The 20,013-nt window shown below is 48.6% G+C and overlaps 1 protein-coding gene and 1 long non-coding RNA gene across 2 annotated transcripts; both read left to right on the top strand.

The window, feature by feature from the left end:
- The first annotated feature begins 3,719 nt into the window (after positions 1-3,719).
- On the top strand, positions 3,720-5,433 carry LOC109773958 (uncharacterized). The gene is made up of 2 exons (XR_012200193.1): positions 3,720-4,982; positions 5,055-5,433. It is a non-coding gene; the product is annotated as an uncharacterized lncRNA (long non-coding RNA).
- Positions 5,434-13,577: 8,144 nt separating this feature from the next.
- Positions 13,578-14,749, top strand: LOC109773954 (protein SENSITIVITY TO RED LIGHT REDUCED 1). The gene has a single exon (XM_040394164.2). It carries the CDS (start codon positions 13,647-13,649, stop codon positions 14,526-14,528), a length of 882 nt encoding a protein of 293 aa, XP_040250098.1. The 5' UTR covers positions 13,578-13,646; the 3' UTR covers positions 14,529-14,749.
- The last annotated feature ends 5,264 nt before the right edge of the window (positions 14,750-20,013 follow it).

Raw genomic sequence — 20,013 nt, 5'->3', positions numbered from 1 at the left:
TTTTCTTTTTTAGGGTCGGTGAGAAAATGTGCTACTGCCCAGTACAAATCCAGCTAAACTGCTAAAGCCCAGGCCAGTTTACTGGTTAAGGCTGATTGTGTCCGTGGATGCCTTTAGTTTTTATTTATCTTTTGAGCAAAGGATGCCTTTAGTTGAATAATAAAGCTCTCTATATTCCCTGCAAAAAAGGCAGGTGCGGCCCATATAGGTCAAAAAGATCAATTGCCTGGTTGCCAAATATCTTTACCTATGATTTTCGAAAAATCTCTTCAAATATATACCCTTCCCTTGTTAGAGCCACAGCGAATAGATCGTCTCCGGAGCGAGGCATCATGGGATGGGGGTCAGACGGAGAAGAGCTCATCGGCCAAGTGTCTGGAAGACTCCGCAACACCATATGGATCTCCTGGACGGTAATGGAGTGCCGGTGGACCTCGTACGACGGCGAACCGAAGATGGCGGACGACGGGTAGAGGCCGGGAGATTGCATTGGATGCGGAGTTGCAGGGCACCCGAGGTCACGATCTTCGGCACGGGGACGCTCTGTTTACGACGGGTCTTGTGGACATGGAAGTGCGGCTTCTCGTCGTCGTTGGCCAAGTGAACGGCTGCGCTCGGGTGAGCGGGCGGGCAAGACGCCCTCGGCCTCTGAAGAGGAAGAAGATGACCAGCCAGTGGGTTGGGCTATCATGGGCCAAAAGGTAACCATGCGCTCTCTCTTTTCTTTTTCAATTCCTGATTTATTCTTTCTGGGGGCAAAAATGTCCAATAGACGTCCAAAAAAGGTCAAAGCTCTTTGACCGGACGGAAACGATACGGAAGGGCATTTTTGTAAGGTCACCTAACGGCAGAGGGGCAAGTTTGAGCAGGCTTCAAAATTAGGGGCAAATCTGAGTAAGTGATTTGAATTAGCGACAGAAATGGAAATGCCCCTGTATTTTTATCAGTGTATCCATGTCAAAAAGAAAATCGCCCGTGGCAACGCACAGGCAGTCTACTAGTAATTAATAGAAGACGTTGTATCGAGAGAGTTTTACCCATTTCTCATGATAGAAAAAATCAGGCACTGCTTATTGTAGGTGTACTAGGGCATCTTGAGCAGATACCTTTTTTCAAAAGGAGGTTAAAGTTGATGTAAGGCAAAAAGGCTAAATACATAAAAAAGAGTACCTGGCATAGATAACTATAGAAAAATCATTACAATATATGAAATTAACACCTACGACTAAATCGTCTTCTTCCACAGCAACACCCTCACGCCGCCGTCGCCATGCCTGGACGAAGACGTCCAAGACGAAGATTTCCATCCTATTTGTTGAGACCAACCATGATGGCCAGCAAACCAACAAAAAGACAACGTCTTTAACAAGATCACCTGCAAAAAAACGTCTTTAACAAGATAACGACGCAAGTTCGTCGATGCTGAGTCTAACCAAAAAGAGCCCGAACAATAGTATTCACCCTGTACATGAAGCGGTGCTCCAATCATGATCTTGATGATGAAACTTCCAGTAGTTGTGTCTATCAGTAGATAGCGCCAGCCTAGAGTGGCGCTAGCGGATGGGCAGGGCATCCCCCCACCTAAGACAACCTCCCCGACCGTCGGGGGGTTGTCCATGTCGCCGTGCAGTATTGGACGCTTCCACTCTACATCAACACAAACTAACCTGCAACATCAAACACGTCTTCGGGGCCATTGACCTGGCATCCTCGTCGCCTGGTGCAGACTGACTGCCACCATCAGCGGTCATGGCACCGCCTACCATCAGATCTGCCGTGAAGCTGGTAACCCAAACGACGGACGCCGTCAAGGAGGCTAACCCTGCCCGCATCGGAATCAGCGGCCTAGCGAGCAGCTCGTAGGGTGGTGCGCACAACACACACGACAAGAGCAGCAACTCCGATGAGGCAGCTCTCAGTTGCCGCTACTACTAGAATTTCAATGTACGTCAAATGCTTGGCTCTTCGCGGAGAACCGAAACACGAGCACTCGGCAAAGCTAAGTAAACCGAGAGGTAAACTCAGCAATAGATGAAGCACGGCAAACACAGGCATTTACTGAGTCATTGTTCGAAACATACTCGAAAAAGGAAGATCATCGGCAAACGCTCTATATGCCGAGAGCCAAACAGTGCTCCCACAGCAAAGAAGTGCCACGTGGCAAGTCCAGCAGTGTTTAAGGGCTCGGTGACGGTGGGTATACTTTGTCATGAGCCTGTGACTTGGCTCTCGGAAAATCATTGTTTCATTGCATGATTATTTTAGTCCCACCTCGCCTAAGGACAAGCGTCACGACTGGTTTAAATAGTCAGGTAGTTCAGAAGCAGTAAGCTTCGGTCTTCATTACACTCTTAAGGATATGAGTCGTCACTATGAATCTTCACCTCTTCCGGGCAGAGAAGGTCCATAGTGACACTCCATATTCCTCATGAGAGCAATCATGGCCGCCGGCTTTTTTTATTAATTCAGTTAATTAAACTTTCTTTTACTTTTTCGTCTGTGTGAGAGCAATGATTCAACCGTTTAAATCCATGAAAAAGTGTACGATGCCGAAAATCCTCGGGGGCTGGCAGGGTGTCATCACATGGCTGATGTAGGGTGTGGTAAAAGTTTGGGCGCATTTCGAACAAGCCTCACCTGAGGCGGCTTGTAAACTGCACCATCTCCGAGATAGTCTCTGGATATCAAGAGGGAACGTGTCCAATTTGTGAACGAAGTGCAGGTAATATTGCTCCGTTGGCCTTGAAACTTCTTCTGCTCTCAAAGGAGGCCATTGCATGACACGTGTAAGGCCCTCATATTTTTCATTGCACTCCTAGGGTTTCAACGCCGTAAATTGCAGATCTACAAGGCGGACACATGAAGTCAGGGCCAGAAGCGACATGGAAAATCATATATGATGTATTTGCGACATGCGTAGGCCTTGTGCAGACGTGGAAGGAGTAGGCCTTGCCACCAGGGGAGGGGGCGAAATTACCTCGGCGACATACCTGATCCAACCGTTTAAATCCACGAAAAATTGTACGATGCCGGAAATCCTCGGGAGCTGGCACTATGTCATCACATATGCAAAATCCTATATGATGTCTTTGCGACATGCGTAGGCCTTGTGTAGAAGTCCTTTTTCCAAGCGTCGCTCTCGGTAACTATATGCATTTCCGAGCGACACTCTCGGTAAAGGTCTGGCCTAGCTCTAGGCCTGGGGATCTTTTCAGAGAGCACTCTCAGTAAAATGTCTGACCTAGATATAGGCATGGGGATCTTTTCCGAGAGCCCCACCGACAGTCGCTCGGGAAAAGTCACGCGGGTCACTTAAATGAAAATTCCCCGCGCGCTTTCGCACTTGTGTGCGTTCTCTCCTCTCGCCCCCCCCCCCCCCAGCCGGCGCTCCCCTTGGCCGACAACCCTCCTCGGGAGGTGGCAGACCCAGGCGTTGGGGAGGTGCGGTTGTGCTGGTGGTGGCCGGATCCAAAAAGAATCGGTCGGGCTCAGTGCGGCAGCGGCGGCGGCATATTTGGTTGTGGGGAGCTATGGGAAGGAGGTTGTTGGGCGGCGAGGGGTGGATTGGCGTTTTTGGGCAGCAACCTTCGTGCCGCATATATGCAGCCAGTTCTTTTTGGGCTACCCAAAAACGTTTTTGACCATGTTGGAGTTTTTGGGCAGCTATCGGGGAGGTTTTTTTGTCTCCAAAAGCCCAAAAAGGCGGTGTTGCCCTGTTGTTGGAGATGCTCTTATGTGCATGATTACTATATCCAATTTTGTATGGCATGCACGGTTTTAGGTCGTCAATTTGACTACCGAAACACGCCTTGCACGTCATTAAAATGTATCCTTAGATTTGTTGTCGAATGAAGCTTTAAAGTATTTTTTATGTTTTAATAGGATCATTCAACATGAAGGTAAATGTGTAGATAAGCATTGCATTGTATGCACTTTTTTCCCTAAGCAGGAAGGTACATTGAAACAGTTTAAAAATGATGATCCATACAATGACTAGAGGGAGAACTTCATAGAGAAATGGAGTGTACACAAACGAAAGCCCACATGAAACAGCAAAAAAAAACACCGTTTCATAAATAAATCCCAAAAAAGACATAGATCATAGGGAGAAACCTCATTGTACCCTCCCCCTAAATTCATGCGTACACACACTCCTCCCTCCCCCCGTTACTTATTCACCAATGACACATCCATCTATTTCCCCTTTTAGGCCACGCTTTAAATGCCGCAAGCAAACCCACCCTCGTCCCCGTTGTATCTCAGATCTCGTCCTCACCACATCACACCGTACCCCTCTCATTGCCGCCGCAGCCAGATCTAGAGCAGCTGCAAAAGCGGCGATTGTGGGCGCGACATCGCCCCCGTCCATGGTGAACTCGGCGGAGCCGCCGCCTGTGGCTTTCCCACCAGATCTCACCAGGGAAGGTGGTGTTAGGGAGGCGGGTGGCGGGGCCGCGAAGGTAGATCCAACGCCATCGAGTGCCCACCGAGGGAGGCTGATGTCGCTGCCATCAATGCTCAAGCCCTGGGGGAGCCAACGGCGGCTGCGGTGCGTTCCCGTCAACCGCCATGGAGAAACCATCGCCCCGGACACGGGATCCTCCTCGAATCAGCAATATGAGGTAAGCGAGAGGCTACAGCTTGGCCTTGGCAACGTGGCAGAGGCATCGGGCACCGGCAACCCCGCTGTCGACAAGTACCCTGAAGTCACCGAGGCGGTTTCTCCACAGCCGTTGAAGGCACGCCGTGGCCGCCCGCGTCGCCTTGCTATGCCATCCTTCGCAGCCACGACTGTCGCGAGTGCGTCGCCGCAGGCATTCGAGCGCGAGCGGCGGTCGGTCCGCACAGATGCGCTCAAGAGGCCGCGATTCTCCATATCACTCTCCAAGGAGGAGATTGAGGAAGACATCTACGGCCTCACCGGCGCACTCCCGCGTAGCCGCCCTCGCGGTCGGCCCCGCAAAGTGCAAAAGCAGATCGATGTGAGTTCCCGTGCCTCCTCTGCTCCCTCCCTAGGGACCCGTTTTTAATTCCATAAACACTCCTGTCCCCAGCTGCTATTTCCCGGCGCGCGGTTATCGCATATCAACATGGAGTCCTACCGGGTGCCGGACAATCGCTGACCCTGTCAACTCAACAAGCGCCTCCACCCAACAGTAAGCAAGCAAAGTGAATTCGCAGATCACAGTTCACATTCAATTCGGTGCTGCCATTGTTAGCTACATAATCCATCGATTAATTGTTCAGATAGAGTCAGAGTTGGTATGTATGGATCCCACCAGGAAACTAGTTGTAAGCAGCAAGTGATGACTTGTTAGTGATTTCTAATTTTGAGTTGTACTCCGTGATATTCATTTCCGTAATAGCACTAGTGGTGGTTCGTTACTTTGGTATCATCAGCAATTGAAAGGACGTAATGTGGTGTACCAGTAATTGCATTGCTCTTGATGCTCGAGTTAGTATGTTCGTTGATGCTAGTACATTCCTTCACATACATCCCTATTGCAATCTCAATGCTAGTACCAGCTTCAGTGCATACAGTTTCTTGCTATTTTTTCTCTAGAAGATGTTTTTGCTAGCTAACTGTTGTGGCGAGTGCCAGTACTGCTTGACCGCGTTGTAGCTGGTTGACATGTGGGCCCGGGACCAAAAGGTTTCGAAAACCCTGGCACCGCGTGGCCTTGCCAGCGGGTGCTGCATAGTTCGTCACTTGTTTCCTGATCCCTCGTGGGGTTGGCGTGTCTGGGAGGCCCGAGTGAGGTAATTAAATGACATACATGTATCCAAACCCTTGGTGGTCTCTATCGTCGTCCTGGAGCGTACCAGGGTTCGATGACACCGCACGATTCATACGCTTTCTGGGTGTGAGTGGGGCTGGTGGATGGGCACAGTTCATGCACACGTTTAATTTTTTGCTGGCAGTAGCTAAGAAAAGGTTACTGCTGAGCCGCTTATTTGTCAGCATATATTAAACGAATTAGGTTCATATCAATGGGAAAAAAACACCGTACTATGAAATACTCCTTCCGTTCTTAAATATAAGTCATTTTAAAGATTCCAATATAGACTACATACAAAGCAAAATGAGTGAATTTACACTCTCAAGGGGGTGTTTGGTTCCAGGGACTTTTTTGTGTCGGGACTAGAAAAAGTCCCTAGCAAACCAAACAGTGTGGGACTTTTTTGGGACTTTTTGCTAAAAGTCTTTAGAAGCACCTCCTTGAGAGTCTTTTTCAAAAAGTCCTAGGGACTAGAAAAAGTCCTAGGACTAGAGAACCAAACACCACCGTAGTTTATACCAAAATCAGTAAAAAGACTTTTACATCCGATGCATTCTCTCTCCTCGCGTCTTCCACTGTTCCCTCTCTCAGCCATCAATGGCCTGTTTTCCCTCAAATTTGGCAAGATTTCAAGGCTGCAATTAAGACCTAGCAGGGGCATCTCAATCCAAAATCGGTCTTTTTGGTGCCAACTATCTTCATAAAAAAATGCGCCAAATATTGAGGGGTGGTGGGAGTATAAGTTGTTGATATGTTCCCCTACTCATTTTGGAGATGAAATCTAAGGCATGTTCAGACAGCCCAAACTAGTGCACGACTCCACCATATGACGGTGCGCTACACCTGGGGTGGCCCGTCGGACGGCAAGCTGGATGTTGGGCTGGCCCTAGGGGCCAGCAGGCCGTGACAATTCAAAAGGCCTCCGACTAATGCAAGGAGCCCTCTTCAAGAAAGTCTAGTACTTTGGTAGGCACGCCAAGGACTCCTCCACCAAGCATGGCTTTAGGTTGGTAGGATTCTTGTAACCCTAGGCCTTGTCCCCCTTTATAAGGCGAGGACAGTGGATAGGTCAGGGAAGTCAATGCTTTGGTAGATAGTACTTCCATTCGGGTTTATTAGCCTCCTTTGTACTTTGGATCCGACTTTGACTTTCTGTTTGACTAAAAATACAAATTATATTTTATAAAAGGTATATTGTTAGATTTGTATTTGAAAGAGATTTTTGTGGTATATTTTTTGTGACATACTTCCTCCGTTCCAAAATAAGTGTCACAACCTTAATACAACTTTGTACTAAAGTTAGTGCAAAGTTGAGACACTTATTTTGAGACGAAAGGAGTATAAGTAAATTTTTATTAGTTAAAATTCAAGGTCAAACTTTGACCCAAAATAAAAGGGAGATTAATAAACGCGGACAGAGAGAGTACAAGGTCACTTTGCTTGCGTCAGGTTTGACAAAGAAGGAGCATACGTCACTTGCTTGCATTTCACTAATATATTGACGAAATGTTGAATGTCGCCCTATCCGCGTTTATTAATCTCCCTTTTATTTTGGGTCAAGGAGCATATATTAATCTTGAAGCCTCGAGGAACCGGAGGCTTCAAGATTAAATCCCAGCTTGGAGCAGACCCGTCTGGACTTGAACTAGAACCCCCGACTCCTTGATCAAATAAGTTGAAATTCAGTGCTAACTTGTAGGCACCTCGGACAGAAGAAAACACCAGAATTTTTACCAGGTGACAGGCGAGGAAGTCTTCATCATGTGTGAAGCGGATGACTGAATTTTCATTTTCGCCTCCACATCTCCAGGTACGAAGTGCTGCTGCAGCAGGTTGCGCCGCCAAACTCGCATCAGAAGCCCCCCGGCACCAGCCCGTTTGCCCATCCCGACGCTGGAGCCCGTGAGACCGGTCCACGTGGTCAATAGGCTGAGCCATATGGGGCTAGGACTGAAATCACCACGTCCCTAGTGTTTGGTTCTCTAGTCCTAGGACTTTTTCTAGTCCCAACTAAAAAGTCCCTAGTCCCTAAAAAGTCCCTCCCTGTTTGTTTCCAGAGACTAAAAAGTCCCTAGTCCCTTCCTAGAGGTTATTAAATGACCATGTTGCTCCTAGTATATAGAAAAATAACAATCAAATAACACCATGGGGTGGCGGGCCAATGGACGCATGGAGGGGCATTATTCGAAAAGTCCCAAAAAGACTCTCCTTGAGAGTCTTCTTCATTTAGTCCCAAATGCCTAGTTTAGTCCCTAAAAAGTCCCTCCCGTTTGGTAAAAAAGTCTTTAAAAGGGACTTTTTCTAGTCCCTACACAAAAAAGTCCCTGGAAACAAACACCCCCTAAAATTTCAAAATCCCGCACCTTCCGCGCTTCGTCCGTTCCAAACACCCGGTGTTTGACGCACCAGCACATGTGCCCACGCCCACACCCGTCACTGAAAAGCGGGACCTGATGGCGCGCTCCTAATTCCTCCTCCACTAGGGCCGAGTGCCCGAGCGTGAGAAAAGTATGAGTGGACCGAGGAATCCCAATCTTAAGGCCAACTCCAGCACACGACTCTGTCCTGTCCGGGTGCGTCCGTTTGGGGCAAAACGGACATACCAGACGGCGAGCAGCGCGTGAGCGCAAACGGTCTTTTGTCCCCCTTCGACCCATCCCCGGCCCAAGTTTGGTCCGCCTTTTAAGGTGAAACGGACAGCGTGCGGACGGGCGGGATGCGCGCGCTTGTCCTCCCCTGGCCCGCCCGTCGGTGGCACAAAGCACCCGCCCGGCGCCCCGTTTCGCGCCATTTCGGCCCCAGAACCCTCTCACGTCCCGACCTCCCCTCCGCCCACCACCCTCCCGCCATGGCCGATGCCCCGCCAAATTTCGGCGGCCAGGCCGTCGACCCGCCCAGAAAGGTTAAGAAGAAGACGGCCAAGGGTCCGAAGAAGCCGCGGTCGGAACTCACGCCGGCGGGGCTCGCAAAGCTGGATGCGGAATCGGCCAAGAGAAGGAACCGGCGGGCGGCGGCCAAGGGCAAGAACGTCGAGGCCATATTCGCCGCCGAGCACGCTGCGTTGGAGGCCACGCGGTACAAGGCCGACGTCGACGAGAAGGAGGCCATCGTCAACAAAGTGCACGCCCTCCTCATGCTTGGGATGTGCCGTCCAACGAGTTTCTCGGCAACGCCCGTCGGCCCGGCGAGCATAGGCTCGTCGGTCGCCCGACCTCTGCAGTGCCCCTCGCCGACGTCGTGGACCACGCCATTGTCGCCTGGTTTTCCTCCACCAAGGTAAGAAGGCCAGACCCCTTTCTCGGGGTCGTCGGACGTTGGCGTGATCGCACCGTCCACCCCGCGCCCCTCGGCCGTCATCGACCTCAACGTCACGCCGGGGTCCGGCAGCGGCCACCGCCCATCCATCGAGATGCAAAGAAAGCAATCACAACCGCCGTCTACGGCCACCATGCCGGCGCCCCGCGTCCTGTTCGGCGAAATGCCAACACCAACACCAACGGTCGAGGACCCCTTCTACAACCAGTTCATGGAGAATGTCATCTACGAGGGTCATGGCGAGGCCTTCCAGATGGATGGGCATGGCGATGCCTTCGATCCCGAGGAGACCCAGAGTCAGGATGGCCGCGGCCAGTACGTTGCCGATGGAGACTTTGAGGCCGCAAACCATGGTGACTCGTGGCTTGAAGATGATGACATCTATTGCGAAGGTGAAGGTGATGAAGAAGAAGAGGAAGGCATCGATATTGTGGGCGAGCCATTGTCCATCGACGAGCTCACCCAAAGAGCGGAAGCACAAAAGAGGAAGACGATCATTTGAACGGGATCATACTCACAAGATGATTGGAGCGCAACAAAAGGGACTTGTATTTTGGACAAGACTTCACAAAACATTCCATGAAAGAAACTTGTTTCCGCCCTACCAATTTATGAGTGAACGTGGCATCACCTCGGTTCAAAAGAGGTGGTTGTTCATCCAACAAGAATGCAACAAGTATTGTGCCGCACTTGAGAGCGTTGAAGCACGTCCCGTGAGTGGTCTTGGCATTGGGGACATGGTATGGTCTCTTATCTTTCGTTGCCATGGCCGTGACTTCGGCCTTCTATATGTTTGCATGTCCAATTGTTGTTGATCGTGTAGGCATTTCAATCTTTGGAAGCATTCAAGGCCCGGCACAATGACAAGCCATTCACTCTTACGCATTGTCGGACGATCATCAATAATTGCCCTAAGTATTGCCCTAAGTTTAAAGATCAATACCGCGAACTTCAAAGGAAGAGAGGCAAGAAGACGGTCACGTTGGCCGAAGGTGGAGATGGTGAGGCGTTGAATAGGCCGAGGGGCAAGACCAACTCCAAGATGGACGACAAATGTGATGCGGCATCCTTTGCCTGGCATGAGACTTTGCATGGCATGATGTCTCAAAAGGAAGTGAGGGGTGAGAAAAAGCGACAAGGCAAGGCGGAGCAAATGAAGCAATACCTGGAGCTTCAAACGAAGAAGCTTGAGTTGGAGGAGGCGGCCAAGAAAAGGAAGATCGACATGGAGGAGGCGTCCCGGCAGAGGCAGCTTGACATCGAGGCCGCCAATGCCACAACCAAAGCAAAGGAGGTGACGCTAGCGATCATGAGCGCCAACTTGAGCAAGATGAGCGAGAAGACGAGGAGCTGGTTCGAGGCCTGGCAGAAGGAGATGTTCGACGCCGACGACCTGAGCTAGGTGGTCTGTTCGGCCGTGGCCGTTCTTTTTGGAGGTTGGCATGGGTGTCGGCTGTTGGCTGTGTGCCGGCGACAAACCTACTCATTTTGGAGGTTGGCTGTGTTGCCGGCCGTTGGTTGTGTTGCCGGCGACAAAACTATTCATTTTGGAGGCTGGATGTGTTGCTGACCACTGGCTCTATTTGCGTTTGAAAAAAGGAGGCGGACATTATACAACCAAAGGATGCGTCCGCGCATTAGACGCACGGCCACCGCATCCCAGAAATGGCCCGGACATGACCCCATTGCCTGCCCCAAACGGACAGAATCCGGGCCAAACAGACGTCCGTTCGGAATCGTGCGCTGGAGTTGGCCTAACACCCTTCACCGGTTTAGCCTTCGCATCCGTGGAGTGGGCCGAGGCGTTCCCGCAGCACACTCCCACTTCAAATCTCTCTTTCTTTCTTGCGAGAGGAAGAGTGAGAAGAGAGAGGTGTTTGGGTCACGCTCCTAGTTCAAATCATTCTTGAGAGAGAGGGGGGGGGGGAGGGTTGGGTCTTTTTACTGATTTATTGTGAGGCCTTGCGAGTTCTTCAATCCAGGTCGGTTCAACCCTAAAGCATACTGCTCTTTGCTGGTCTTGTTTTCAGTCGATTCGTCAGTTTTTTTTTCTACTCCATCTTGAAAATGGAGGGGGTTTGGGGGTAGAACAGAGCACGAATAATGCCTGAATCAGTTGTCCTGGGCCACTGTGCCCACTTGATGGAGCGCAAGAAGAACGGACAAGAAGACTGGGTCAAATTGGTTAAGAAGAAGAACGGGCAATGCTCTTCATTTTTTTGGGAACAATGGCAGAGTCCAAAAGGACCCCAAACTTTATTTGAAGCCAGAGCAATAGGATACACAACAAACTAAAAATTTCAAAGAAGCCCCTGAAATATGCGGAAAGGACCCCAAAGATCTGAAGAGGAACACAATCAGGTCCAAGCCACTCCCGATCGACTCCAAACTCGCCGGCGCTGGGGACATCACCACTTGGTCCGACGAGTTCTTCACTGCAGCAAGCCATAAACATCGAGTTAGAGTAGCACTGCCTCCCATGTTTCAAAATAGATGACCCAGCTTTATACTAATTTTATATTAAAGTTAGTATAAGGCTAGGAGGAGGAGGTTTGGCCACCCTTCAGCCAGAGGATTCGGTGGCGCGGCGACGCTGCAAGTCGGCTGACCGCCTAGAGCGCCAAAGCTCAAGCACCATGGATGATTTCCTCTAGAACCAGTCGCAAGAACCGCCTTCATACCAGCCCCTATCAACTTGACCACCACCATGGTGACTGTCGTCGGCGAAAGCGAGCGAAAGGGATTCTTGCATACCAGGGGAGACATCGAGCTTATTTCCGAGGATCCTAGCGCGCCTCCTTCTAGCAGCAGTGAGCCAAGTGCCAACTGCCGCCACCAACAAGAGCGTCACGAGGAACCACCGAACGCGACTCGGGGCACGAAGTTCTTCATGTACGTTTGAGATCGGTCATCTATGAACAGTACAATCGAAGTCGCTCGTACATACGAGCATACACTCATCCCTATGAACGCACGCACACACATACTATCCCTATGAGTACTTTCGATAGACTAAGCGGACATAACATCTTCAGATTTTATGAAGTCATCACAGGCGCCTCGTAGTCGACATGAGCATCTCTTCCACTAAACGAACATCGTCGGAAGCTTGAAATAAATTCAGAAATAATACGAGCACCAATGTAAAAAAACAAAGACCATCCAGGACTAGCCTTTGAAGGTATACTAGCACATATGCCCGTGCGTTGCAACGGAAAAAAATGATTTTTTTTTGTGCAAGCATAATTTTCTCACAGCACCTGATTCACTGTAAAGAACATGCTGCAACGCATCACCCTTCTACAAAACGAACATAAAAAGATACGATGCAATTTAGTCGTGTTTATATTTTATTTGCGGTGCATAATCTCTCACTGATTCCATTTAAGTATAATTTTTTAATGTCATTTAAGTATAATCCTTCCTTTAATTACCATAAAGTCCTCACCCGTTTTTGTCGGGAATAAAATCCTTCCTTTTTCTAATTTAGTAGCGCCAACACATTGAAGCCTACATATCCTTTCTTTTTACCTCAAATCCTTCATGTAGAATTTATTAAAACCACAATCTTTCTTTTAGTTATTCCACCGGTTTACCCGTAATTCTTTTTTAATTAGGCACATCCGTTTAAATATTTTATTTAAGCCCACAATCCTACCTTTAATTAGCTCATTCGTTTAATTAGCTCGCCCTAAACATGATGACTGCCACTTGTATATTTAGAGTGAGTTGAGATTAGTAAATGTGAAAGGCGCATAGGTCATTGGTTGTTACATCGAAAAGCCAGACAGAAGGTCCTGTGTCCAATTCCCACAATGCTAATTTATTTTGACCCAATTATTTTTCGCGGTCTCCATGAAAGCCCATAAAAAACCCATCAACATACAAGTACCTGGCCCAGATCGCTTAGCATGTATACAAGCCAACAGTACGAACTTTAGCGTGCACTCAAACTAAACGAAGAAAAGGACTAAACCAAACCAAGAATACCTATTCCCTTTAATAGTAGGTATAGAAGTACGAAACTTTTGCGTGCACTCAAACCAAATGAAGAAAAGGACTAAACCAAACCAAGAATACCTATTCCCTTTAATAGTAGGTATAGATATAGATAGATATAGATTTTTATAAAAGAAAATCTTTAAGCACTGCGCGTCACCTCCGGGACTCAAACGCGGGTTCTAAGATTTGAACCCTGATGGGCTGGGGAAGCTTGGCAAATGCCAAATATTGGTTATTTACTTGCCAACCATCTAAGAGATGCCAGTTTTTGGCAACTTTTGATATTGCCAATTGTTGGCTCACCAAATATTGACAATGGCAAATATTGGCATCAAACCAATTATCCTCTACTGTCCTGGTAACCATCACCGAATGTTTTCTAAAAAAAACCACAGGAATGTTGTAGTAGAACTAATAATCGACCCGTCTCTTAAAAAAAAAACTAATCGGCCCGTCTCGTATTTGAATATCTGGACCGTCCAGTCTTGCCATTAGACGGCCTCCATCCACCATCTTCTTCTCAACCCCGAACCCACAAGCCCCCAACCCATGGCCGCCGCCGCCGCGGTCGCTGTCGCCACTGGCGCCGACTGGACCGTCGTCCGCCGGCGTGGCGGCCGCCGCAGGGGAGACGCCACGGTCACCACCTCCCACCTCGACGCCCCGCCGCCACTCCCGTTGACCCCGATCCCCTGGGCGCCCTCCGACCCTTCCCTCGATCCGGCCCGCGTCTCCCGCCTCCTCGACCGCGCCCGCGCCGCGATCTCCCGTGTCGAGGCATCCCGCCTCTATCGCCGCCTCCTCCTCCCCGACTCCCCGCTCTGCTGCCGTCTCGCCTCGCTCGGCCCCGCCCGCCTCTCCCTCCTCGGCGTCGGCAGCTTCGAGTCCTCCCCGGCCGCGCGCCTCCAGCTCGCGCTCGCGGCCCTCCTCCGCCGCGACCTCCTCGCGGGCGCCTCCGCCACGGCCGACCTCTTCGACCCCGTCCTCTCCTCTGTTGAGTGCGCCGTCGCCGTCGCCCTCGGCTTCGCCGTCCCGAGCCTCGACGACGGGTGCGGCCGCCGCGTGGAGGAGCCCACCCTCTTGTACATGCCCCACTGCGAGGCGTCGCTCTACGACGCGCTGCTCGCGGCCAACTGGGAGCCCCGCGCTCAGCTCCGCCGCGTCTGCGTGCTCGGCAACAGCTTCCGGCGGTACGCTCTGCAGGCGGAAGAGAACCGCTCGGGGCCCGCCGCCAAGGCCAATCTTGTCCTCAAGGCAGGGCGGTTCGCGTGGGAGCAGCGGATCGACGAGGCCGGGGATGTGGACGACGAGGACTGGTTCGCCCGTGCGTTCAACGAGACGAGCTGGCATTTCTTCGAGGTGGACGAGGACGTCGACCAGAGGACGGAGATAAGTTCCCAAGCTTTGTCCTTTGAGAAATTATCACTGTAACCCAATGTTTTACTTGCTTCGAGATGCATTTAGAGATTCAGGGTTGGCATCTTCACAAAATTTGTTACTGCAATTCTGTGATTGTATACTATAGTATTTGATTAGAGATGAATTCACAAATTCGGAGTTAGCATCTGAGCATAATTTATCACTGTAATTCTATGATTGTATTACTTGATTGGAGATATATTCAAAGATTCAGAGTTGGCATCTTAATGAAATTCATCACTGTAATTCTTTGATTATATACTATTACCTCCGTCCCACAGGAGTTGTCCTAGATTTATTTAGACAAATCTAAGACAACTAATTTGGGATGGAGGGAGCACTTGATTGGAGACAAATTCATAGATTCAGAGTTGGCATTTAACACTGTAATTCTATGATCGTATTACTTGATTAGAGATGCATTCCAAGATTCAGAGTTGGCATCTTAACGAAATTTGGAGTTTACTTTATCTTCATTTGCATTGAACAAGAACGAAAGCTGCGCGGATTTGTATTTCTGAATTTAGACATTGAGTCCCCACATTACTGGCTGTGACCCAATTTCCAGTGTCCTGCGAGGTTTATTGGTTGATTGATATGGGAAATGGGTACTCTGTCCTAGAACATAACCTGTAAGGCTGCTTCTTCTGTAGGACATTTTTTTATCTGTTGTAGCTTGCAGATTTCATTAAAAGGGAACCATTAAGGTTCAGTACGAACCACTTGCTCAGAATGCAAGGAGAAATATCACACATGATCTAAGGTGAACACTGAGCAGCCTGCTGTCCTATAACATTCAGAAAGGTAAAGGCAGATTGGTTTGCCACTCACATAACCAAAAGAAATCCGTAGGAACCCCCAGGATCTATTTATCTTTCTATTTCCATGAGCCATATATAGCATCATAATATTCTGAATTCTCAACTAATTTACCTAATCTCTCCTGAGCTCATTCTATACATGTGACTGAAAATTAGCTGTGATCTTTACATAACGGGATCCCGCCCGTTCCATTGGTCAAAACCCTCACAGACCACCATCTTCAGCCCTCCAGATCCTAGTTGGAGATCATCGCGCACATTGCAAGGACGATGCATTCAAAAGTTCAAAGTTCATATCTTAGCAAAATCTGGTGTTTACTTCATCGGTATTTCCGATGAAGAAGAATGAAACCACATCCATTGTCTTATCCTTGTCTCACTCGTAGGAATTCAGACACCGAATGATTCCCCGATCGCTGGCAGCGAACTGATGAATTGACAAGTAAACTATCAATGTGGCGTTGCATCTATCATTTTCAGGATGCTTGGGTGTCTCTGAGGTTAACTGACTTTTTTTCATCGGTGCTCCACTATAACTTGCATGCTCTATATACCCTCAGAACGTTACCTGTACGGCAGTGCCTTGAATATTCTTCTGTAGGACATTTTTGTGTTGTGCTCACCGGTTTCATTAAGGGAACCATGAAGGTTAATTACAAACCACTTGCCAAAAAATGCAAGGAGGAACATAGCGCTATACTGCTATCGTATACATCCGGGAAGCCGGAAAAGGTGGAGGCTGATTGGTTTTCCCCTCACCTAAGGAAAAGAAATCCCTTAGGCTTTGTTTGGTAGAAGTGGATTGGGGAGGTTTGGGGAGGGGGGGATTTCAGAGGATTTGGTGAATCCCTTCCTTCCACCCAATCCCCTCGAAACCTCTTGAAAATCCCAAACCCCTCCAGCCACAAATCCTGTTTATATGAAAAACTTGTTTGGTTGGCAGGGATTATGAGCTATAGCAAGTAAAGAAAGTTAGTTTTGCCATTAAAAAAAAGAGACATGAAATAGAATAGTTGGCACATATTCAAATGCCCACCTCTCCTTGACTTATCCAGGTGATCAAAAGCAAATACAACTACTGTACCATTAACGCTAACTTGTATAAGGTCCACTGTGAGGCTAACTTCTGCAATGAAAATGCACATAATATTCAACCTACAGAACACTGCCTTCTGAACTATTTCAGTCAACCAAAGAAGTTTGAGAGACCTTAAGCCTAACATCATTACAAATGGCAAGTCCCATGGCACTGTTTGGTTCAGAAGAGCAGAAAAATAAACAATCAGATCATCTCTCATCCAACACCATCATTCACAATGTTGTTCTTTCAACCAATGTGCTAACGAAGCATTGGCAACCATTAAAAAATTTAGTAAAGCAGTTCTATCATCTAAATCTGCTCCAAACTGAAGAATTGCAGCATCTAGTAGCCAACGGGCCTTCAAAACGGAGATGGACAAGAACAGTAGACCATGAGCTGGAAAGTTCTTCACTCCATGCGAGGAGGAAGAAGCCGTGTCCCTGGCCATGGCCCTAGGGTTTGCAGGGGAGGGGATGGAGAAGTGGAGAACAGGGAAGGATTCACTCGGGAAGAACCAGCGGAGGAGGACGCCGACGATCTGGCGGTCGCAGGGCGATGAAGATCCGGCGGCGGGGTTACTCCTCTCGGTGGCGGCGGGACGACGGTCTGTCTCGGTGCGTCTTGCCCGTCTCGTTCCCTACGGGTGCCCTCGAGGCTTGGAAGACGCGTGGATTGGAGGGGACCGAAGGGGGGTCGAAGGGGTTGGGCTGTGCAAACCCCGTGAAACAAATGGGCCGACGAGGATTAGTGAGGTTTCTGGGCCCCGTGAGGTTAATCCTCTAGAAACCCTGTCGATCCGCTTGTACCAAACGAGGCCTTAAGAACCCCCAGGTTGTTTTTCCTATTTCTGGTAACTACAGCATAATGTTCTTGAATTCTCCACTGATTTAACCTTCATATCTCCCAAGCACATTCTATTCCTGTGACTGAAGATCAGATCTGATCTTCACATACCCATCAATCAAAGGCCTTTGATGGTCACCATCGCCAGCCTTCCAGATCCCAATTGGAGAACTCCAATGGAAAATCGAGTACAGATCGCACGAATTGGGCCATCTGGTGATTTTTTAAGTGGTGGCATAAACACCTAACCTGTTGAGGACTCCACGACAAACACAATTGTGCGAGAGAACAAGGAGCAAACGTATAAACTTAGAAGAGCTTCAAATAACTCCATATAATGTCGAAATGGGCTACTAAAACAATAGATGCTGAATAGAATCACAGAGGGCTGAAGACATGTGGTGCATCTTCTGCTGCTCTATGTACATCCCCGCTTTAAAACAGATTATCTTGCCAAGAATGGTGCTTGGTATTTAACCAAAGCCCTCTTGTCACGGCAAGCCTGGCAACTAATACAACGCCCGGGCAGTTTATGCTTGCAGGTTCTGAAGGCGAGGTATGACCCGAACGATGTCATCATCTCCAGATAGGCCTGCTCCAAGCTGGGACTTAATCTTGAAGGCCTCCAGTTGCTCAAAAGATTCGTACCTTTGCTTGGAGGCTTCAGCACCAGGCCGGAATGGCCTCGGCAGCTATCCCAGCTTCAATGGGTGACGATGGTTATAAATTTCTAATGCAAAAGCCAGCGCGTCCTGTACAACGGTACATGAATCCCGTCGATTTCTCTGATATTTTTCTGAATCCCGTCAAGGTTCGATTTGCCTTTTTGCATTGGGGTTGACATTGAGGGGTTGACATTGCGTGAGGTACATCTCTCTTGCATTGGATCCTGGAAGAAAATGTTTATAGACGTAGGACAGGCAGTATTAATGTTATTTTTGCAAGCGGGACAAAACCACTAGAAATGCCTATTTTCACGTTCACTCTCATTCGACCTTTAGTAAAATGACTCAACATTTCTTCAAATATTAGTAAAATGCCATTTCTCTTCTCTCATGGATTCAAACTCACCTTTATCCACCTCCCATGGATTGGCGCAGGCAAGCGGCCGTTGTACTCTCTCTGTCCGGGGTTTATTAGGCTCCCTTTTATTTTCGGTCAAAGTTTGACCATGAGTTTTAACTAATAAAATTTAACTTATATGTCACACAAAATATGCCATGAAAAATCTCTTTCAAATACAAATCTAACAATATGCTTTTTATAAAATATATTTTGTATTTTTTAGTCATAAGAAAGTCAAAGTTGGATCCAAAATAAAGGGGGGGGGGGGGGGGGGGTTGCTAATAAACCCGGATGGAGGTAGTATCTATCCTACCAACCTAAGCCATGCTCGGTGGAGTCCTTGGTGTGCCTACCAAGGTACTAGACTTTCTTGGAGAGGGCTCCTTGCATTAGTCGCAGGCCTTCTAAATTGTCACGGCCCGCTGGCCCCTAGGGCCAGCCCAGCATCCAGCTTACCATCTGACGGGCCACCCAAGGTGTAGCGCACCGTTATATAATTTGTATTTTTTAGTCAAATAGAAAGTCAAAGTTGGATCCAAAATACAAGGGGGGCTAATAAACCCAGATGGAGGTACTATCTACCAAAACATTGACTTCCCTGACTTATCCACTGTCCTCACCTTATAAAGGTGGACGATGCCTAGGGTTACAAGAATCCTATCGACCTAAAGCCATGCTCAGTGGAGGAGTCCTTTGCGTGCCTGCCAAGGTACTAGACTTTCTTGGCGAGGGCTCCTTGCGTTAGTCGGAGGCCTTCTGAATTGTCATGGTCCGCTGGCCCCTAGGGCCAGCCCAACATCCAGCTTGCCATCCGACGGGCCACCCTAGGTGTAGCGCACCGTCATATGGTGGAGTCGTGCACAAGTTTGGGCTGTCTGAACATGCCTTAGATTTCATCTCCCAAATGAGTAGGGGATCACATCAACAACTTAAACTCCCACCACCCCTCAATATTTGGCGCATTTTTTTATGAAGATAGTGGGAAGCAAAAAGACCGGTTTTTGATTGAGATGCCCCCGCTAGGTCTTAATTGCGGCCGTGAAATCTTGCCAAAATTGAGGAAAAGCATGCCATTGATGGCTGAGAGAGGGAACAGTGCGAGATGTGAGGAGAGAGAACACATCGGATGTAAAAGCTAGATCATTAATTGCCTCCTCACATAGATTGCCTATAATTACTCTCTACCATGATTTAGAGGGGCCAGATTAGAAGTTTGATTCATTTGCGAGCCTTGGGTAAATCGTTTGAAATTTATGCCGCCTATTTTGGGTTGGAGATATGCTACGAATCTTTTGGTTCGAGTTGCATGGAAATTTATTATGAAATATATCATTTCAAATAGACAATAAAAGACTTGAGATGAATCAAAGTATTAGGAATACGAATAAGAAATGAATCTGATAGGTTTGGAAGTGCAAAACATAGCATTGTCACAAAAGACATGAAAACTGTAGGAATAGTCGCTCTGGTAGAATAAAGAAATAATCCGGCTTAATCCCGTAAAAAACGTGTGCACGAACTGTGCCCATCCATCAGCCCCACTCACACCCAGAAAGCGTATGGACCATGCGGCGTCAGCGAACCCTGGGACGCTCCAGGACGACGATAGGGACCACAAGGGTTTGGATACATGTATGCCATTCAATTACCTCACTCGGGTCTCCCAGACACGCCAACCCCACGAGGA

The sequence above is a fragment of the Aegilops tauschii genome, chromosome 1, assembly GCF_002575655.3.
Source record: "Aegilops tauschii subsp. strangulata cultivar AL8/78 chromosome 1, Aet v6.0, whole genome shotgun sequence".
In the NCBI taxonomy this organism is placed as follows: domain Eukaryota; kingdom Viridiplantae; phylum Streptophyta; class Magnoliopsida; order Poales; family Poaceae; genus Aegilops; species Aegilops tauschii.
Note: the sequence above shows the minus strand (reverse complement) of the source record. Positions and strands in the feature narration are given on the sequence as shown.

Coding starts and splice junctions, on each gene's coding strand:
- LOC109773954 (XM_040394164.2), top strand. CDS start 13,647: ATGGCCGCCGCCGCCGCGGTCGCTGTCGCCACTGGCGCCGACTGGACC.